At 45.1% G+C, this 21893-nt stretch overlaps 1 protein-coding gene across 4 annotated transcripts in view; it reads left to right on the top strand.

Annotated features, from left to right (window-relative positions):
* ADD2 (adducin 2) overlaps nucleotides 1–21893 on the top strand; it is a 112765-nt gene that overhangs the window by 66676 nt on the left and 24196 nt on the right. For all 4 annotated transcript variants that reach the window (XM_003908786.4, XM_003908787.5, XM_009184384.3 and 1 more), the window contains exons 5-10: nucleotides 5131–5282; nucleotides 5726–5806; nucleotides 8977–9126; nucleotides 10600–10743; nucleotides 13428–13526; nucleotides 18093–18269. In XM_003908786.4, coding sequence (XP_003908835.2) covers nucleotides 5131–5282; nucleotides 5726–5806; nucleotides 8977–9126; nucleotides 10600–10743; nucleotides 13428–13526; nucleotides 18093–18269 — 803 coding nt within the window. The remainder of the gene's footprint in view (nucleotides 1–5130; nucleotides 5283–5725; nucleotides 5807–8976; nucleotides 9127–10599; nucleotides 10744–13427; nucleotides 13527–18092; nucleotides 18270–21893) is intronic.

Genomic DNA, 21893 nt, shown 5'->3' with positions numbered 1-21893 from the left:
GTTGTATATACAAAAATCACATAATCTGCAAATCATAATCATTTTGTTTCCTTCATTTTAACATTTACCCATTGGTTTATTTTTCCAGTTTTCTCTTTGAATCTGTTAGAACTTTCAGAACAATGTTTAATAATAGATTATAGTTATCCTTGTCTTATTTCTGACTTTAATGAAAGTTGTTTCACCACAAGAGTTTGAGATAATTATTTTTTGTCATGTTGAGGAAGTATTTTTTTATTCTAGTTCACTACGAGTTTTTCTCAGGAATGGATGTTGAATGTCATAAAATACATTTTGGCCATTTATGGATTTTTTTTTTTCCTTGAACTATTGAGGTGATGAGTTATAGTAACAGATTTCTGAATATTGAACTCCTTTTTCATTACTGAAATAAATCATTCCTGGTCTTGATGCATTCTTTTAAAAATACCCTTCTGGATTTGATTTTCCAGAATTTTATTAAAGATTTTTGCATTCATATTCACATATGAGATTGGTTAGCAGTTCACTTTTTGGGCAGTCTTTACCTAGTATTGACATTACGGCTGTAATTTCATAACATGAATCAAGGTGATTTCACTCTCTTTTTTACCCTGATATAGTTTAAATAAGATAGGAAATCTCTGTCCCTTGAGATTTATTATTCACTTAGAAAGTCTTCTAGATCTGGAGTATTTTTAGGGATTTTTGATGTTTTTGTCCTCAGTTTCATCTGGAGTTTTAAAATTTATTTTGCTGCTTCTTGGTTAAATTTTGGTCATATATTTTGTGTAAAATAATACAATCATGGAGCTTTTCAAAATTATTAGAGTCATTTACAATATTATTTTTATCATTTAAATTTCCTGCTAAAGTAGATGAGATAACATCCCATTCTCATTCCTGGTGCTACGTAAATTTTTACTTTCTCTTTATTGACCAATGTAGGTATTTGTTTATTCATCAATCTTCTCATATAAGCCAATTCTTGGATTTACTTATTGGTCCTGTTATTCTTTCTGCTTCTTGATTCATTACTTTTGTTTCTATATTCATTAATTCTTTTCCATAATTCTGTTTATTTTGTTGTTTATGTATTTTCTAAAGTAGCATAAAGTTGATTTTTTAAAAAATTAATTCAGTAATAAAGATATTTAAGGCTATACATTTTTTTCTATGAGTATGTGTTTGGCCTTATCTCAGGAATGTGACACATAGTGTTTCTTTTATTGTTAATTTCTAAATAGCTTGCAGTTGCTGTTTGGACTTTATTTTTCTTCTAAGAGCTATCTGGGAGTGTTTTCTCATTTCCAAGTGGTCGAATGCTTAGTCTTTTACAGGTTTGCTAATAGCATTGGATTTTATTGCATTATGTTTAGAAAATGTAGCCTATTTAATTTCTGTGTTGGAGATTTATTGAGATATTCTTTGTGGCCTAATATCATTTTAGAATGATAATGGGTATACACCATCTCTATAGCATGGTATTTAATCTATATTTTTGTTTTAATTTGATTTTGTCAAAAATTTTCTCCCATTATATTTGATTTCTCTTCATTTCTCTTGGTATTTATGATAGTTTTTGCTTTCTCTATCTTGAAATATTCACGGCATAAGCATGACTGATAGTTACAGCTTCACTATTGATTGTACGTTTAATTCATATAAAATGACCTACAAAATAGCTTCTTTGTATAAGAGAATATTGTTTTGCCCAACTTCTATTTTGATAAAAATGTGATGACCTCTGCTTAGTTTTTGTTTATATTTGCCTGGTGTACTTTTGAACTTCCTTTTATTTTTACCTCTTTTGGGCCACTTTATTTTAGTGGGGTTTTTTTTGTTTTGTTTTGTTTTTGAGACAGGGTCTTGCTCTGTCTCCTAGGCTGGACAGCAATGGTGCAAACACAGCTCACTGCAGCCTCAACCTCCTGGGCTCAATGATCTTCCTAACTCAGCCTCCCAAGTAGCTGGGACTACAGGCATGTGCCACCATGCCCGGGCAATTTTTAAATTTTTTATAGAGACGAGGTCTCACTATGTTGCCCAGGCTGGTCTCAAACTCCTAGGCTCAGGCAATTTTTCTGCATTAGCTTCCCAGAGTGCTGGGATTACAATTGTGAGCCACTGTGCCTGGCCTGTATTTATTTTTTGTAAACTTCCTATAGCATTGCCATCTGACATTCTGTGGCTATAACAGAGAAATCAGATAGCCAATTTTTTTTGTTTCCTTTTTAGGTAGCCAAATATTTTTTTTTCTAGATGCTTATGGATATTTTCCCCTTATCCCTATATTTCAGAAATGTTACCAGGAAGCATATAATTGTAGGTTTTTTTCTTTATATGAACTTTTCCCATAATCAATGAGTACTCGCATGCACAGGTCTTTTTTTTTTTTTTTTCAGTTTAGAAAATGTTTCTTCTACTATCTTCATACTGCTTATCTATAGCCTTGCTCTTTGGTTTTTGTCTCCCAAATCTGTCATATTCTCTACCATCCTTTCCATGTCTGTCCTTATACGCTTCCTCCTGAGAAAGGAATAGGGCTGACCAGCATTCCCATTGCCTCACCAATCAGCATCTGTCAGGAAGACAGATGGATGCCTGGAAATCTGCTTAGTACACATCCGGGATATCTGAGTCCGGGATGTGGAGAGGGGAAGTTTCAAGTATCACAAGTTCAAGCCCAGATAGGTTGTTATCTGTCTAGCTCCATTTGCCTTAGAAATTGGAGTGTTGCACATCAGTGTGCCCTTAAGTCTTAGCTTTCAGGGACCTTGGTGAGTTTTCATCTTTTTCTGTGTTTTCTTAGTTACTTTGACTTAATGGCTCAGTTAGATCTGATTTATAAACGTGACATTTAGCCATCCTAACCTTTGTGAGGCCATTTAGAATAAGCTTTTAAAAACTTGTTGTAATATTATTTTATTTTAAAAATGGATACATAATAGTTGTACATATTTATGGGGTACATGTGACTTTTTATATATAATGTAATGATCAAATCAGGGTGATTGGAATAACCATCACCTCAAACACTTATTTCTTTATTGGGAACATTCCACATCTTTTCTTCTAGCTGTTTTGAAATGCACTATGAATTCTTGTTAACTATAGTTGCCCTATTGTATTTTCAAATTCCAGAATTTCTTCAGTCTGTCTGTGTTTTTGTACTCATTAATCAACCTCTCTTCATTCCCCTTCTCTTGAGACTCAGAGCAGGGGATCAGGAGCTCCTTTTGAGCCCTGCTGTTCTCTTCTTCTTCTGCCCCTTGTACCTGTGGGTGAGGTAATCCTCTTAGTTGAACCTCCAAGGGGTTGGGGAGGGAGACTCTCTTTGATACAGACACAGAGGATGTGATGGGGTGAGTGTTTTCAGACCTATTCTGGCCCCCTGGCCATCACTGGGGCCCCATGGTTATTTGTGGGAGAAGTATTCAAAGAACTGTGGTTTAGACTGTATAGACCTCCCAACATCAGCCCCACCTGCCCGCCTTTGCCTGGAGCCCTGTGCTTTTGACATGCCCTCCTTACTGCTAGGCATGAAGCAGAGAGGTAATTTCTTGTCTGGGGAACCCACAGAGGGAGGAGGCAATCCCAGACTGGTCAATTTGAATTAGAAATCCTTAACTTTGGAAGTTTGTTGTTGTCCTTGGCAGATAACTAGGCTTTTGGACCACTGCTGTTCCCGCTATCTGTGTTTGCAGGGCACCTGCCCTGGAGGTGTATCACCTCTGGTTGGGACAGGCCCTTGTGTGCGTTTCCTGACATGGATGATTCAAGGCCTGCTCTGCTCGCTGGATGTTGGCCCAGCACCCAGTCCGCCCTCACTTTTGTAGACCACGTCATCACTTCCACTAATAGCACACTCGATGCAGGACATACATTGTACCGCAGCAAGGTTCACAGAGGTGGTAAAAGCTTCCAAAGAGCATCCTGATCCATTAAAATCTTTGGTGGGAGCTGGGAGAGGCAGCATCAGGAGGCTCCCAGCCAGAAACCATTTTAAGCCAGAACCTTTCCTATTGATTCTCTTATTGGTTCCTAGATGCTGATTCAGGCGCTGGAGTTCAGATGCCCTCTGCTCCCTTCCTGAGGCATGTAGGCAGTGGTCATCATAGTTAACGGGATAGACTGGATATCATCTCCTAGACCCTTGCATGCCCTGAGGACAAGACTATCAAACCCTCTAGGCCCATTTCCAAATCCCTTCCACATCCCCCCAAATTCCCAGAAAGAACCACCATATAGCTAAGGGACTGCATGCCCAGAGAGGAGCCTAGGTATCCTGCCTGAGCCAGCCTTTCAGCCAGCCACAGTTGCACCCACTTCCAGAAGTTTATGACTTTTTAGAAAAACTTGAAGAAGTTACTTCCAGGCTGATCTGGCTTTTTTTTTTTTTTTTTTTTTTTTTGAGATGGAGTCTTACTCTGTCCCCAGGCTGGTGTGCAGTGGTGCGCTGCAACCTCCACCTCCCAGGTTCAAGCGATTCTCCTGCCTCAGCCTCCTGAGTAGCTGGGATTACAGGCATGTGCCACCACGCCTAGCTAATTTTTGTATTTTTAGTAGAGACGGGGTTCGACTGTGTTGGCCAGGATGGTCTCGATCTCTTGACCTTGTGATCCGCTGGCCTTGACCTCCCAAAATGCTGGGAGCCACCGCACCCATCCCTAATCTGGCTTTCTATTTTCCCTGTTTCTAAATCACAGAAAATGTTATTACATGGTGTCGTTAAAAACAATGTAATAGCTGGTTTAATGACTAGTAACTTCTTCATTAATAATAACTGATGAAATATACCCCGGTTTCCACTCAGATTTACTCTTGCTTTGATTCAGTGCCCATCTTCAGAGTTTATGGTAAGCTTGGCATTCCCAGAACCTGTGCGGCATTTCCAGAACCCTTCATTCTGTGGCCTTGAGACTTGCCATGATTTTTGAGCAAAAGCTTATCTGAATGAGCAGACTTTATTGGGCACAAATGTCAATTTTGTGGACTCCTTCCCCAGGTAAGGGTCAAAGAATGTTTAATTCCCTGCCTGGGGAAGTCTCCTGTGCAGTTTTAGTGCCAGTGAGAATTTGGAGAACACTGGAGCAAGGAAGGGGAGGGCAGATGGGCCCTGGCCCTGAGAGAACTGCACTGTTCCTGCAGATGTCTCCATGATGACACCCATTAATGACCTCCACACCGCTGACTCCCTGAACCTGGCCAAAGGGGAGCGGCTCATGCGGTGCAAGATCAGCAGTGTCTACCGACTCCTGGACCTCTATGGCTGGGCCCAGCTGAGCGACACCTATGTCACGGTGAGCAGAACACCCTGGGGTTGGGTGGGGCACCGCGTGTGGTCCCACAAAACTCAAAGGGAGAACTCCTGACCCTTGGCATGGCCATGGCACTGCTGGTGACCTTTGGCCAAAATGCACTGAGCCCTGCCGAGGTTTTTAACCACTGTGGTCATTGATAAGGCAGCCTGCCCAGCGGGCACTTCTTTGGATGGGAAGGAACTCCTGGATCGTATACTAGAGTTACCCTTGATCATAGTGAGTTTCCTTTTGTAGCTCCCTTTCCCCTGCTCCAAATAAAGACTGAGTCCTTTTTATCTCTCATGGCTGGGGGGAGAGATAAGAGTTCATTAGAGGAAGACTTGGGTGCAGTGGATTCAGGGGAAGAGGGGATTCAAACACAGTGTCCTTGGAAATGTCCCCTCTTCCTCCTTGCCTCCTGAGAACGTGTGTCTTTCCTCCAGTTGAGAGTCAGCAAGGAGCAGGACCACTTCCTGATCAGCCCTAAGGGAGTTTCTTGCAGTGAAGTCACAGCGTCCAGCCTGGTGAGTACAGTCCAGCATCACTGCCCACTCCTTATTGAAATGACAGCACTCTCTCTGTTCCCACAGTGTTAGGTCATCTCCAAATTGGTCACTATTGCGCTGTGGAGCTCACAATCTGGTAGGGCAGAGAAGACACATGGAACAAACTAAGTGTCCAGAGCATGATGCAACCAAGAGACCAATTGCCAGGAGGAGGCGGCAAGTGCAGTGAGAGGGAAGAGGGAGCAGAGATGGGCCTGGCATCCTCTCAGCAGACTCATGGGATGGCTACGCCTGGGATTAGACCGCGATAGTTGGGAGTAGGGGGCCTTTCTGGATAGGGGGTACATTAGAGTAAGAACCAAAGCAGCACGAGATTTGTCCAGCACTGGCACCATTAGAGATGCTTCCGGGTCCCCTTTCAGGGTTGCTCCTTTTAGATGAGGTAGAGGCTTTCAAAAGTTACTTTAGTTCAGGAAATATTTCTGGATGGGAAGAGGAACGTGTAGAAAGGACTGTCTTAGAAGCAGAAAAGGCCCAATCCTTCTCAGATACATGGGCTCGGCTGCTGTGCCATGTACCTCGGAGAGGAGGATACCACCTTGGGGGCCTCTGCCAGGCTTGAGACATGCTTAGGTATAGAGCCCAGCTACTCAGTCAAAAGTCCAGGCTCAGCAAGTCATAGAATATCTAGGTAGAGTAGGACTTCTACCATGGCCAAGGCCACTTGAGAGGCAGGAAAGGAAACTGGTGCCCAGGGAGGGTAAGCAACGTGCACAAGGCTACCCAAGGAGGTGATGGCCAAGTCAGAGCTGGAACCACAGAGACAAGGATGACACAGGCTCTGTCTGTAAGGTGTTCATGGTCTGGTTGGAGGAGAGAGGCGAGGTAATCAGCTATTTAAGGTCAGGGTAGAGAGTGTTCCAGTAGAGGTGAAGGAAGCTTGGGGAGCCTGGAAAGGGGCACCCTACCCCACCAGGAGCTGTAGGAGGAGGAGGGAATGAGGAAGGAGGCTTCTAGCTGAAACCATGGTACAGGAGTGGAGTCAGTGGGATGTGAACCAGTGGGGTAAGCAGACTTAGACCATGGTGGCAAGGAGAGGTTTGGCGGAGATGACTCTGTCCTCAGCAGGAGTGCAGCATGCATCAAGCCCAGGGGCATACAAGAGCCCTGTGCATGCATTTGGGAGGACAGGTGAGTGGCCGAGTCTGACTCAAGTGTTCAGTATCTGGAGGTGACCGTGGAAGGGGATAGGGTCCAGGTGATAAATGGCATGGAAGATCTTGTTATGGTGTTTTGGCTTTATTCTGCTGGACACGCAGAGCCACTGAAGTGCAAGCAGGGGAGTAATGCAAGCAGGTTCCTATTGTAGAAGGATCACTCTGAAAGCTGTGTGGAGGCCAACTGACACCTAGGTGGGGTTATTACAGCAAGCTGGGAAGGAAATTCCGGGCCTCTGTGCTTAGTAGGCCTGGTGATCAGTTGGGTTGGGAGTATGGGATTGAATTTGAGGGGCTGGTGGGACATTCAAGAGATGTCAGTTGACATTTGGTTATTCTAGGTTCAGAAGAGATGCAGGCTAGAGATACAGGTTTGAGTCATGGGCATGAGATGTTTATGGAGTGTGTATAGACGTAGGGCTGCTGTGTGTGGTTGTACAGTTTGTGCACTGCACAAGGGAGCCTGGCTAATAAGGAAGAGAAGAGAGAGTGAAATCCAACCTGTACTCCACTCACTAAGTGTGTCCTAGCATTGGGCTTCTGTTTTGAATTTGCACCAAGGCAATACCCACACATCAAGCCCTATGTCCCTGGGCTGTCCTCAAGAAGGAGTACCTGCTTTCCCATTTGTACAAAGGCACTATATGGGAGGGTGGCTGTTGATTTAGGCTGTGGAAGTTCTTGAGTGACAACAGATCACACATTCAATGATGAGATATAAAATATGTAAGATCAGAGAGAGATCATCTGAGAGAGGGAATTCTAAACAGGCCACATGTCCGAGGAAGTGGGGGAGCTGGGCTGAAGGAAACTGGAGGCCAGCACTCCATACTCGGGTTTAAAGTACCTGAGGTGGGAGAGTTGCTGCAGCTTTTAGGGGTCACGCTGCCTTGACGTCTGTGAAATTCACTTAAAATGGGATGTTGTAAGTGGAGATTTGTTGAACATCTTCCTGATGCTTCTGTATAAGCAAACGCCAGCAGCACATCCCTCCGCCCACATTAGTGTCGGTCTCCCTGCTTTGATGCCCATCTTGTCTGCCTGGGCTTCCTGGAGTGGGAGTGATGGGCAATTTGAGGAACTGCTCTGTGTGCCACATTCAGGATGTCATGGGTGCCTCAGTTTTAAGGGCTAAATTTGTGGTGAGTTTTAGAGACTATCATCTGGCTTGTTAACGTCCAGGGAACAACTGCAGTCAGTGAAGTTAGGTTAACTCGCAGCTGCTGGGAGATTGCACTCCAGGAAGCCGGGGAGGTGTTCAGTGAGAGCGCACCGGGAGGGGCTGGCTTCGGGAATTGGATTTGTGCTGGGTGATTTGAGAGAGAGTTCTGTTTACCTTGGATTGTGGGCTTTCAGGACATGGGAAATTCTGTGATTAAATATTTTACTGCTTTTTATCCAGGAGGCAGGGGAGTGGGGGTGCAGAGTGAGGCTAGAGCTGTCATTGGTAAAGCAGCCGCAGCCTCTTTGCGCCTTATTGAGAAAGGGCTCAGTGTAGACATTACTCCCCCTGGAAGGCCTCTCAGATGCTCTGCTGGGATGAAAGACTCCCCCTGTCTCTGTCTAGAGAATTCTGTGCATGACTCTTTTCTGGCACTTTGCTACCACATGTGTGGTCTGTGGATCACTTGAGAACTTGTTAGAAATGCAGGCTCTCAGGCCCCTCTCAGCCTCTGAATCAGAACCTGCATTTGACTGGGCTTTGGGTGATTCTCATGCACAGTCAAGTCTGAGAAACTCTGCTCTCACATTTCTCCTGCTGAATTACAATCGTCTGTGTTCCTGTTAGACTGTGTGCTCACTGAGGGCAGGAACTGGTTTGTTTTCTTCCAACACCAAGTCCATCATTGCTTATGGTGTCTGGAATGTGTGAAGATAGGTGGGTGGCACATGCTGGGCCCACCAGCTGGGAGAGGAGTGAGGGGCCTCCGCCACCCTGTTGCCATAAGTCTCTCTTCTTCCCTGGCGCAGATCAAGGTGAACATTCTGGGAGAGGTGGTGGAGAAGGGCAGCAGCTGCTTCCCAGTGGACACCACGGGCTTCTGTCTGCACTCGGCCATCTATGCAGCCAGGCCCGACGTGCGCTGCATCATCCACCTGCACACACCGGCCACAGCAGCGGTGAGTGGGCTCCTTCTCAGCCACCCAGGGAAAGACATAAGGCAGCCGAGGTTGTAGCAATCTCGTCACTTTAAACAGTCTGGAAAGATCTAGAACTCAGGCCAAGGTGAAGCGAGAGACTTCCCAACGTGGAAACGCCCAGCCTCTCCACCTTTCTGACTACTAAAGTCATAGCATAACGTGAAGACGTGGAATGTCTGTTCCATTGTGTCCCCACCCTGCTGCATACACAAGCTGGGACCCCTTGCCCAGGGGACAGTGCCTTCTAAGTTTCTACTCAGGTCAGTCCTGTTGCACCAAGGGGTGGGGCCTGCCCCCACGAAGCCAGGCTCTGGTGAGGAGATATATTGACAGAGGACACAACCAGTTGGTGGGAACCTGGACTGTGTCCACTTTCCCATAGCTCAGTGTAGGCTGAGAGTAGGGGACACTGCAAACAAAACTGAGAAGGAATAGAAAGAAGAGTCTCAAGAAGCAGGTTGTCCCCCCCTGGTCATTTCTCCATGTGTGCCTAAGGCACTGCGATGTCACTTAGAAAGACGGCAGACAACCAGTTCTGGGCACTCCCCCCGAACCCCACCCTACCCTGCTGACCCCTAGGCCACACACCTACAGGGACAGAGTAGGCTGACTTGTTATCAGCCCGTTTTCTCAGCAAAGTACACTGGTTATGAGCACTCAGACCTTCCAGAATTTGGACTAAGATGTGAAGATGTATTTGTGCCGAGTATGCATCTTTGCAGAGCTCAGGGCTGAGTCAGGGCAGAATGAGTGAAGGAGGGCAAGGGTTCTTCTAAACCCCTCCATGCTCCTTGCTTAAAAAAAAAATATTGCACACTCTATCCACCATGAGCAGCTCACTTTTAATAAGTGGTGGGGCAATGGGTTACAACCTGTGTTTCAACCCTGGTCCCCAGCACTTGTATTATCCCAGTCCCAGGGGCAAGAGATTGCTTTTGAGGTGGGACCTTTGTATTGGGTAGCTAATAATTTCATTCCTTTTAACATGGGACTTTTCAGTGGGCCTCTCTCTTTGTCAAAAGTCATGATCTTGTCTGCACTGAAACCAAAGCTGAGGGTCTCCAGCCTACCCCAAGAGATCTGGGCTCTGCTTACCCTAGCCTGGTGCAAACTCCACCACAGCCTGCCCCTTCCCAGAGTTATATGACAAAAGCAAAGCTGTGTGAGGCAGGGGAAGTGGGAGGGGCAGCAATAGGTCTCTGGAGTGCATTCTTTCTAGCAGTTCTAAAAGGTGATATGTTGACGTGGCTGCTGTGAAAGCAGTGATGGAAAGACGCTAGAGCAAGCCACGTGACAGCACACCCAAGCCAGGTGGTGGAGGAGCCCAGGCCTTTCTTGTGCCTCCTCCCCACCCTCACCCTTCACCAGCCCCCAGAGTGGAGCTGGACTGTGCTGCTCTGAGGAAAGGGCTGGGAGGGCTGCAGGTGCTAACCACGCCATTGTCTCTCTAAGGTGTCGGCCATGAAGTGGGGCCTCCTCCCTGTCTCCCACAACGCCCTGCTGGTGGGGGACATGGCCTATTATGACTTCAATGGGGAAATGGAGCAGGAAGCCGATCGGATCAACCTGCAGAAGTGCCTTGGACCCACCTGCAAGGTTAGCTTAGCTCTTCTGGGACAATAATCTGGAGTGGCATTATCAAAAGCCATCATCACAAAAGTGACGTGTTCATTGGACAATAAGGGAGGAAGAGAGGGGGGAAAAAAAGAAAGATCTCCCTATCCCACTACCCTGAGATTTTGCTGTGCACCCCAAATATATTCAAATTTATATTTGCAAAACTAGGATCATAAAATAAGTTGTTTTTCCCTCAGCAATATATAGTAATTACCTGGGTATGTTATTAAATATTTTCTCTAACACCATTTTAAATTATTAAATTTAATTAAATTATAGTACAACTACTCACAGACTTCATTATGTGAATAGTTGTGCTATACTTTACCTGAATACTCTTCTGTGGTTGAACATTAGAAGGTATTTTCCAGCTAGGTGCAGGGCTCACACCTGTAATCCCAACACTTTGGGAGGCCAAGGCGGATGGATCACCTGAGCCTAGGAGTTCAAGACAAGCCTGTGCAACATGGCCAAACCCTGTCTCAACAAAAAATACAAAAATGAGTGAGGCTTTGTGGTATGCACCTGTGGTCCCAGCTACTTAGGAGGCTGAGGTGGGAGGATTGATTGACCCCAGAAGGTGAAGGCTGCAGTGAGCTGTGATCACACTGCTATACTCCAGCCTTGGCAACAGAGTTAGACCCTGTCTAAAAAAAAAAAAAAGATTTTTTTCTTTCTGAGTTTTTTCTTTATAAAAACAACACATTGATGAAAATCCTCTCAGCTAAATCTTTGTGTGAGCTTGGGATGAGTTTCTTAGGACAAGTTCCTAGGGCTGCACGGGCTAGAACTCTTACTTCATGTCGCCAAATTGCCTCACATGGTTTGTTCACTCTCCCACCCCATGTCTAGGATATGAGAGTGCCACTTCCCTGGAGTCTCCCCAAACTTGAGTGTTGTTGCCTTTATTTTTCCACCAACTTGCAAGAGAAAAATGGAATCTTATTGTTGCTTGACTGAACTCTTGAGCCCAGTTTTATAACAGCACATAATTGGGGGTGGTTAGCTCAGTATGGCACAGCCATGGAGCTGGTCTGGGTTGATGGGTGCTTTGCCACTGTCCTGGCAAGGAATGCACTGCCCGAGTCATTTCCCAGGAGTCCCTGTCTTCTCTAACACAGTGAGGCATCCCGCCTCTGTCTTCTGACGTCCTCCAGAGCGTTATTTAGAGTGTGGGGAGAGGGATGAAATGTTCACATCTATGAAGTGCTACAAGAATTTGAGAGATGGGGTATTCATTGTTTGTAGTACTTTTTGTGGGCCACAGTCATCGTCTCTTTCTGTTTCTCTGGCACTTCAGAGGAAAAAATACCAGCTGTTTTCAACAAGAGAGGATGTGATGTTGAGAGCCACGAGGCTTCAGCCCAGGCTCTGCCTGGAGACAGATCTGACACATGGATCTGTGTCCCAGCTCCCAGGCTGGTGTCATCTCATTCCAGAGAGTTCTTGAGAGTAAAACCAATGAAGAAAAGTTTCTGGCAGGGAAGACGCAGTTGGACTTTAGGGAGTTGTGCTCTTGGTACAAATTCAGTTTGGGTTCCCCGACTTTTACCTACCTTTCCCTGACTGAGTCTAAAACATTGCACTAATATTGAGAACCCCTGGCTTCTAGTTCAGATGCTTCCCCTAAGTAGCTAAGAGACTTTCAGTTTTTTTTTTTTTTTTTTTTTTTTCTTGAGATGGAGTTTTGCTCTGTCACTGACTAGGGTGCAAATGGTGCGATCTTGGCTCACTGCAGCCTCCACCTCCCAGGTTCAAGTGATCCTCCCACCTCACCTTCCCGAGTAGCTGGGACTACAGGCAGGCATCATCACACCCAGCTAATTTTTAGGTTTTTGTATTTTTAGTAGAGATGGGGTTTCACCATGTTGGCCAGGCTGGTCTCGAACTCCTGACCTCAAGTGATCCGCCCACCTTAGCCTCCCAAAGTGCTAGGATTACAGGTGTGACCCACCACACCTGCCTGAGACTTTTAGTCTTTTCAGGCTTTTATTTTCTTCTCTGTAAAACCCATGAGTTAGATTAGAAGGTCACTGTGGCCTCTTTCTAGAGCTGTGAGATCTCAGAGCTGACAGGGCCTCATTGAGTTTATGGTGCAGAAACCTAAGGCCCAGAGCGGTGATGTGGCTCACCTGTTTCTGCAGGGCCACCGCTCAGAGAACTGCCCCCTGGGGCTTTGACTCCCACATCGACTAAGTCACAGGAGCAAGAGATGGCTTTTGAGGTGGGAACTTTGTATTGGACAACAAATAATTTTATTCACGTTAATACGCACACCAGTTTTTCAAACTTCTAAGCTTTCTAAGGCCTAAAAACCCAAGCATTGCCTAAAGAAATGACCAAGCTATTTAGTCTGTTTTAAAATGCCTTTTCAATTTCAATTTTTAAAATGCCTAAAAACCCAGGCTTTGCCTAAAGAAATTGATCAAGCTATTTAGTCCCAGTTTTAAAATGCCTTTTCAGTTTCTCAGGGTAGATGCTTTGAGTTAAAATCCCATATCGGGTAGCTTTCGGGTATTTGATTAGAGAACATAAACAAGGAGTTGGGAGAAGGGACCCTGGGATTGGTTGTGGAAGTTGATCTAAATAAAATGAAAAACCTCTCCCTCTTAACTAAAGTTTAGAAGACTTAAGGTTTTAATTGACTGTTTATTCCTCTACAGATCCTGGTGCTAAGAAACCATGGAGTGGTTGCTCTGGGTGACACCGTAGAGGAAGCATTTTACAAGATCTTTCACCTGCAGGCTGCATGTGAGATACAGGTGAGCACATTCTCCTGGGAAGAGGGCCCAGGAGTGAGCTCTGACAGGGGCCTGTGGGCATATGTGGTGACCCTGTTGGTTGTGATTCAGGGAGTCTTTTGATGCCAGCCTTCTAAAGGCCTTGCCCTATTTCTCTGCCTTGGCACCACCTTATCCTGAAGTTTCACACTTAGGATTAGTTCTGTGGATTAGCTCAGCATTGTCCAACAACCAATAAATACCCACTTCTTGGGAGTCAGTGCCCAGTCTGGGGAGCTGCCTGGGCTCATCAACTGGACAGTGGGAGAAACTGTAATAAGGCATAGAAATTTTTTACCATGCTCATATGTTACGTGGGGTATAGCCTGTTTGCACCTATGCCCAACGGACACACAGATAGGTTTTTTTTTTTTTTTTGAGGGGAGGGGGTTGGTTCGCAAAGGCCAGGAACATGGTCAAGTCCAGAAAGAGAAGCGGAAAGCAGGTCAATCGGAGTGTTGATGTGGCAGCCTTAACAGCCAGGGCAACCCCAAATGATGTCCAGGAAGCTGTCATGGAATCCCTAACTGGGAAGGGATGGAGATGACAGGCGTGTCAGTGATCAGGGAACCCCCTAGAGGAGTTGGTGGAGAAGCAGTAGGAAAACAGACAAACCTGTAGTTGTTTTTTGTTTTTGTTTTTTTTGTTTTTGTTTTTGTTTTTGAGACGTAGTTTCGCTCTGTCACTCAGGCTGGAGTGCAGTGGCACGATCTTGGCTCACTACAAGCTCCACCTCCCGGGTTCACGCTGTTCTCCTGCCTCAGCCTCCGTAGTAGCTGGGACTACAGGCATCTGCCACCAGGCCCAGCTAATTTTTTGTATTTTTAGTAGAGACGGGGTTTCACCATGTTAACCAGGATGGTCTTGATCTCCTGACCTCGTGATCCACCTGCCTCGGCCTCCCAAAGTGCTGGGATTACAGGCGTGAGCCACCACGCCCGGCCACAAACCTGTAGTTGTATAGACAACAAGGTGGTGTTGGATAAGCCAACCACACACTTTTCAATGTGGCAAGTTGGTCAGGAGCAGTTAGGGGGCCTTGCACAACCCTGAAAAGACCTTATTAACCAGACCAGGCTGACCGGGCTCCATTCTCCCCACTCTGGGCTGTGTGCCCTTGGATAGAGGACTTGCCTTGCTTGAGCCTCTGTCTCCTCAACTGTAGACGTGGGGCCCAGCGAGTTGCTGTGAGGACGCAAAGAGGGGTGTTGCTGATGATATTTTTAGGACTCAACTGACATATAGAGGCCCGTTGCTCCTGGATGAGTCAGCTCTTTGCCCAACCCCTTGGTGTCCTGTCCGCCCTCTCCTGGCCGGCCTAGGCAGAGCACCACCCACAGGAAGAGGTCTTTCTCTTGGAGGTACTCTGGGGAGATTGAGATCTGCCTGGAAACGTCACTGGTGGAGGCTCTGCAGTGGGACCTTTTCAGTCATTTTTAGTAGAGGATATGTGGTGAGGACAGCTGTGAAGATAATGATGAGGAAGTGTTAGAGGCAGTGGTCAGAACAGGAGCAGGTGGACACAGACCCAGCTGGTGCCTTTCTGATGTGATGTGGTGCCCCCCCTGCTGCCCAACCAAAGATTCTGGCCCTGAGCTCTGACCACTGACTGGTGGAAGAATCTGGTGGAGCCTCTGGGATACAGGGAAGCTACTCTCCCTTTCCCACATCTGAACTCTTAAGAGCTCCCTATCTTCCTTCGGGAGAAGAGTCTTCAATAAGAAAATATCTCCTGTAAAAACATCATCTCTGCAAAGACAGCTCAGCCCTAAAAATGAATGGAGAGGGATGCCCACGTGTCGCACCGCCCCACATGGTAAAGTACGCCTCTCCCAGGGTGCAGGCCCCCAGAAACAGTTTCTGGACAGTGTAAAGGGCAGAACTGCGGGCTTCTGTACCTCACAGCCCCACTCCCCCAGTTGCTGTCACTTTCTTTTCAGGACTGGTTTGCTGAGACCTTGTTACAGGACCTCAGGCAATGCAGACAGATAACCCCGGGAAAGCTCCAGTGACCTTTTTTTTCCTCCCAGCTGGTAGAGCAGAGAGGCTTCTAGAGGCGGGAATAGAGCTGGAAGATGTGGAAGAAAAAAGCAGGAAAACCTAGAGGAGGCATGGGCGGATCAGGGCATGAAGAGCCTAGGTAACAGCGACTGCAGGTGCCGCTGGGAGCACAGCCCTGGCCAGGTCATTTTTGGGTGAAGCGGCCAGCACTGAAGCTCTGTTTCCATTGTGGGCCAAGTTTTCTCCCTTGGTGACCTTGGCAAACAAGCGAACGTGGCTATGGTCATGTTAGCAGTTCAAGGCTGAGAGCCTATTTATTTCTCCTGGGGATGGTGTTCTCTCTGCTCCCCATCAATTTGGGGTTCCGGGAAACTGGGTCATCCCCCACTGAGAATGGCAGCTCCCTGCTCTGCCGACAGGCAGATGGGAAGAAGCTCAGGCAGTTCTTCTCCATCTGCTACCCATCACCATGGAAACCGGGGGAGGAAGAGGGAGGTGGGAGGAGGCAGCTCTTACAAGGTTGTGGGCAGTCTCTCCCTCTCTTCTTCTCCGTTAAGTATGGGTCCCCAGGGAATAGCGCGTCTCAAAATTCATTCATCAGAACATTTATACAGCACCCCATATGTACCAGGTGCTACACTAAGTGCTTTAGATCTATTACCTTAAAGACTTCTCACGAGGTAGGTACTGCTATTTTCATTTTAGAGGAAACTGAGGCACACAGATGGTAAATAGCTGCTAAAAGTCACATAGTTGGTAAGTGGCAGAGCCAGGATTCAAACCCAGGCAGCCTGGTGCCTAGGTCCGTGCCCTTAAACATTACCTGGAGAAGCGCTGCCTCACCAGGGCTGTGAGGGGCAGTGGGAGAGGTCTGTCTGTCCTCCGCTAGACGCATGGCTTGGATGAGAAGGGCGTAGATAATATTCTTGCTTCCTTCTCTTCACAGGGTGACAGGGGTCACCTGGGAAGGCTGCCTGGCTGACCTCAGAGAAGTAGCACAGGGGCATTTGTTAAATGATGAATTTAACACACTCTAAGGTCTGTCCCTGATCCTCTTGGGTTCATAGACCTGTATTTGTCAGCAGGTTAAACTGGATTTTTTCATTTCCAGTAAAAAGTAACTGTCATAAAAGTACTGAAAGTTTGTGTAATTAAAGCAGTTTCCCATAACAAGCAGGCTAACACGGGATATCATATCTTATTCGGAATGCTAACATAATAATGTGCAGTGCAAAACACCTGTCTCACCACCTGGAATATTCACAAGCCACTGTCCCTTTATGTAGCTGGATTTATCATCCAGGAAGCCAGACCCTAACCAATTATATCTGAGTAGTAGATACATGAGGGTAAATAGAATGTACCATTAGATGAGCATGGAATTAAAAAAATAAGAGGATTTGTTAGATTAGTGAGTGTTTTTTTAGGATCATTCTAAAATTGCCTACTGTATACACACACCTCTTATCCTAATACTCAGAGTCCATTGCCTACAACCACTTGCATTGCCCTCCCCATGTAGCCTTGACAATGGGACAGACAATCTAAGTCCATGAGTGAGAACTCTCACCCCTGCACAGCGTTTGGCTGTAGGCATTTTATCTGTCTCCTTTTTCTGGGCTTCCTTGACTGACTAACCCCATTGTGGAGAATGTATTCTTCCTTTGGACCTGTGAATTCATCCCATGAGGTTACAAATAAATTTCATTGGCTTGGGAGCCAGCCTATTTCTTTCAGGTGACTTTTAAAAAAATATAGGAGAGGTCAGCCATGGTGGTTCATGCCTGTAATCTCAGCACATTGGGAGGCCAAGGCAGGTAGATTGCTTGAGCCCAGGGGTTCGAGACCAGCCTGGGCAACAGGGCAAGACCCCATCTCTACTAAAAATACAAAAATTAGCTGGGTGTGGTGGTGTACATCTGTAGTCCCAGCTACTCAGGAGGCTGAGGTGAGAGGATAGCTTAAGCCTGGGAGGTTAAGGCTGCAGTGAGCTGAGATTGTGACACTGCCCTCCAGCCTGGGCAACAGAGACCCTGTCTCAAAATAAAAATTAAAAACATCAGAGATATTTCAAACATACAGAAAAATGCAGAGACTAACATAATAGACACCCATACTTACCACTCAGATCAAACATATTCATAACCTCTGGCTTCAAATCTTGAAGAAACAAAATATTACAAACAAGAACTGAAGTCCCCTTTGAAGTCCTTTCCAGTCTCATCTTCCCTCCCTCCCTAGATATAATCACAATTCTAGGTTAATCTGTATCCCAGGTAACTTTAAGTCCTCTGTTTTGTTTGAGTCTTAAGGTTTAACGCTTGCTATTTCCTTCTTTATAATCTCTAAGAACTGGCATCAGGAAATAAACTAATAGCTCTTTTCTTGGAAATGGGTGCATGCCTATCAAATGTGGGTGGCTCTTTCTCAGTTTGGCCTCTAAGTTCTCCTCTGTGACTCCCCACTCTCTCATCACATATAGGAGCATACATAAGTGCAAGGTACTCGTGTGCACATGGGCTGAGGGCTCTCTGCTCTTTGCTACAGGTGTCGGCTCTGTCCAGTGCCGGGGGAGTGGAGAACCTCATCCTCCTGGAGCAGGAGAAGCACCGGCCCCACGAGGTGGGCTCTGTGCAGTGGGCCGGGAGCACCTTTGGGCCTATGCAGAAGAGCCGACTGGGGGAGCACGAGTTTGAGGCCCTCATGAGGATGCTGGACAACCTGGTGAGTCTGCTGACATTGCCCTTCCAGACCAGTCCATTGAGGCTTAGCCCCCTGGAACTAGGAATTACAAGGCATCGGGCAGGCACGAGAACGGCCAGCATCACAGTTAGGTTGTTGAAGCCTCGTTGATGGGAAATTTGATTTAGAATGTGTGGTTATTCTAATAGTAGTTGAATTTTTGTAAACTGTGGACTTTGCCACCACCAACTAAGTGCTGTGGATGTTGTCATATCTGCAGAGTCCTCTATGAAAAGTTGTAGTCTAGGCCGGGCGCAGTGGCTCACACCTGTAATCCCAGCACTTTGGGAGGCTGAGGCAGGCAGATCACGAGGTCAGGAGATTGAGACCAACCTGACTAATGCAGTGAAACCCCGGCTCTACTAAAGAAAAAAAAAAAAAACAAAAAAACAAAAAATTAGCTGGGCTTGGTGGCACACACCTGTAGTCCCAGCTGCTCGGGAGGCTGAGGCAGGAGAATTGCTTGAACCCGGGAGGTGAAGGTTGCAGTGAGCTGAGATTGTGCCACTGCACTCTAGTCCGGGTGACAGAGTGAGACTCCATCTCAAAAAACAAAAAAGGTCATAGTCCAGTAAAAACCAGGACACAGAGCCTATCTTATACTGGGGCTTTGCTCATATCTTTTATATAGTTAATTTTGTCTTTCTGTCCATTTCATGACTTTTAATGCAGAAAACACATAATACTACTAATTTTCTTAATCCTAGGCAGCACCTTTGTAACAATATCCTATTGGAGTGAATAAATGAACTAATCAATCATGTAACGAATTAAACTAGCATGTGTCTAGGAGTGGGCTGGCTCTTCAAAGGATACAAAAAAAATTTTAAGACATACTTTCGTCTTCTAAGGGCTAACAATTTAGCTGAAATATGGGATATAATCAGGTGACAATTCAGGAACAAGAGGAAAGCATATGCAATGAGGAGCTAATTGCATAAGAGGCTGTAACTTCTTAGATTGCTCAGAGAAGTGAAAGATGAACTCTGTTTATAATGTTCCGTCTGATTCATTTTTCTCATCCTCACTGCTACCATCTTGGGCCTTCTTTATCATGTCAAGGTTATTGCAATAATGAATACATTTCTCCCTGCCTTCGGTTCCTCCAAATCATCTCTACTTTGTTACTAGGCTGACCATGAGGGCCACTTTATAATAATGAAAGGTACAATCCACAGTGAAAATACAACTTCCATTAACATTTGTATGCTGAGTAATCTCTGCCTAAAGAAAGCACCATGACTAGATGGTTTCATACAAGAATTCTTTCCAACGTTTAAGACACAGATAATTCTGTTATTTAAACTATTTCAGAGAGGAGTGAAAAAAGAATACTAAGCCATAATAATTGTAACATAATTAGACCAATTTTTCTTTGAACGTTGATGAAAAATGCTGCATGAAAACTAGTAAATAGTATCAAGCCTAATAGTAGAATAATAATATACAATAACTGGTAGCTCATTCTTAGAATTCAGTGATGGCTTAATAATATCAATCTATAAATCTTTTAAATGTATTTCATGATATTGAAGCATCAAAGGATAAAAACTTTTGATCTGTCCAGTATGGTGGCTCACTTCTGTAATCTCAGCACCTTGGGAGGCCGAGACAGGTGGATCGCTTGAGCCCAGGAGTTCAAGACCAGCCTGGGCAACATAGCAAGACTCTGTCTCTACAAAAAATACAAAACATAGCCAGGCATGGTGGCATGTGCCTATTAAACTTTTAAACAAAACAATTATTCTTGGTCATAGCACTATTATTTAATATTATTCTAGAATAATACTGGAATTCAATCCAAGGCAATGAAGCATAAGAGGTATAAATATTTTCACGCCTGTAATCCCAGCACTTTGGGAGGCTGAGGCGGGTGGATCACGAGGTCAGGAGATCAAGACCATCCTGGCTAACATGGTGAAACCCTGTCTCTACTAAAAATACAAAAAATTAGCCGGGCGTGGTGGTGGGCACCTGTAGTCCCAGCTACTAGGGAGGCTGAGGCAGGATAATGGCGTGAACCCGGGAGGCAGAGGTTGCAGTGAGCTGAAATCGCACCACTGCACTCCAGCCTGGGCAGCAGAGCGAGACTCTGTCTCAAAAAAAAAAAAAAAAAGAGGTATAAATCTTTTAAAGGAAAGGAAATTATTATTTACAGATAATGTGGTTACATGCCTATAAAGTCCAAAAAAAAATCAACTGAAAAAAATATTAGAAATAATGAGAATACTTTTATAACCACCTGATGGGTTCTTCTTGCCCATTACACAAGCAAAATCATTTCACAGAGACCATGGCATTACAGTAAAGAAAGAGTTTAACTGATGCGAGCCTGGCCACACCATGCAGGAGATAGACTCAAATCAATCTCACTGAAGCCTCAGAGGTTAGGGATTTTTCAAAGGGGGTTTTTCAAAGATTCCTGGTCTTAAACTCTTGGGCTCAAGTGACCCACCTGTCTCAGCCTCCCAAGGTGCTGAAATTACAGGTGTGAGCCACTGTGCCAGGAAGATTCAAAGATAGTTTAGTGGGTAGAGGGCTAAGGTATGGGTATTGCTGATTGGTTGGGGATACAGTTATAGGAGTGTGGAATATGGTGCTTGTGCACTGAGTCTGCCTATGGGTGGGGCCACAGGACTGACCGAGTCCCAGTTGTCAGAAATGCAAAAGCCTGAAAAGATATCTCCAAAGGCCAATCTTAGGTTCTACAATAGTGATATTATTTACAGGAGTAACTGGGGAAGTTGTAAATCGTGTGACCTCTGGAATAATGGCTGGTAATTATTTAACTATGCCTACATCTTAGAAAATTCAGGCCCCTTTCCTCTTCCTAACTTGGTGGTCTTTCATTAGTTTTACAAGGGCAATTTAGTTTTTGGGAAGGGCTGTCATCGTTTACACTATAAACTAAATTTCTCCTGAAGTTGGCTTGGCTCACATCCAGGAATGAGCAAAACCAGCCAGCTTGTGAGGCTAGAAGCAAGACAGAGTCAGCCGTGTCATATCTTACTTATCTTACTGTCATAATTTTGCAAAGGTGATTTCAGTTTAAGGTGGTCAATTATGCAAATATATACAAAAATCAGAAGTTTTTGTGTCTTAACATTAACTACTTTGAAAATGTAATAATGGGAGAAAATAATCCTATTTGCAAATGGAGTACAATCATAAAATATTAAAAAGCAGAATCCATTTTTTAAAACCATAAAACTTTATTAATAGACATCAGAGAAAACCCGAAGTCAGTGAAGAGCTATAATTTATTCTTGGTTAGAAAGCTTCAATAGGGTAAAGACGTTACTTCCCCAAAATTAATCAGTAAACTCAATGGATTTCTTTCAAAAATGAGGGAAGATACAAGGACTTGACAAAATGCCCTTCCATGTGAAATTCAGGATGGCTAGGACAATGTTACAAAAATAAAAGTAATTAGGAATACTAATTCCACCATGACAAAGTGTGATAAAACTTTAGCAACTAAATGGCATGGCACTAGCAGAATGGACGTGCAAAACAACGCAACAGCTTAGAGAATCCAGAAATAGATCCAAAATATATGAGAATTTAACACAGGAAAAACAGGCACTTTATAAATCAGTGGGGGAA

This window comes from Papio anubis, chromosome 14 (assembly GCF_008728515.1).
Source record: "Papio anubis isolate 15944 chromosome 14, Panubis1.0, whole genome shotgun sequence".
Taxonomy (NCBI): domain Eukaryota; kingdom Metazoa; phylum Chordata; class Mammalia; order Primates; family Cercopithecidae; genus Papio; species Papio anubis.
The sequence above is the reverse complement of the archived record's forward strand: the minus strand, read 5'-3'. Positions and strand labels throughout refer to the sequence as shown.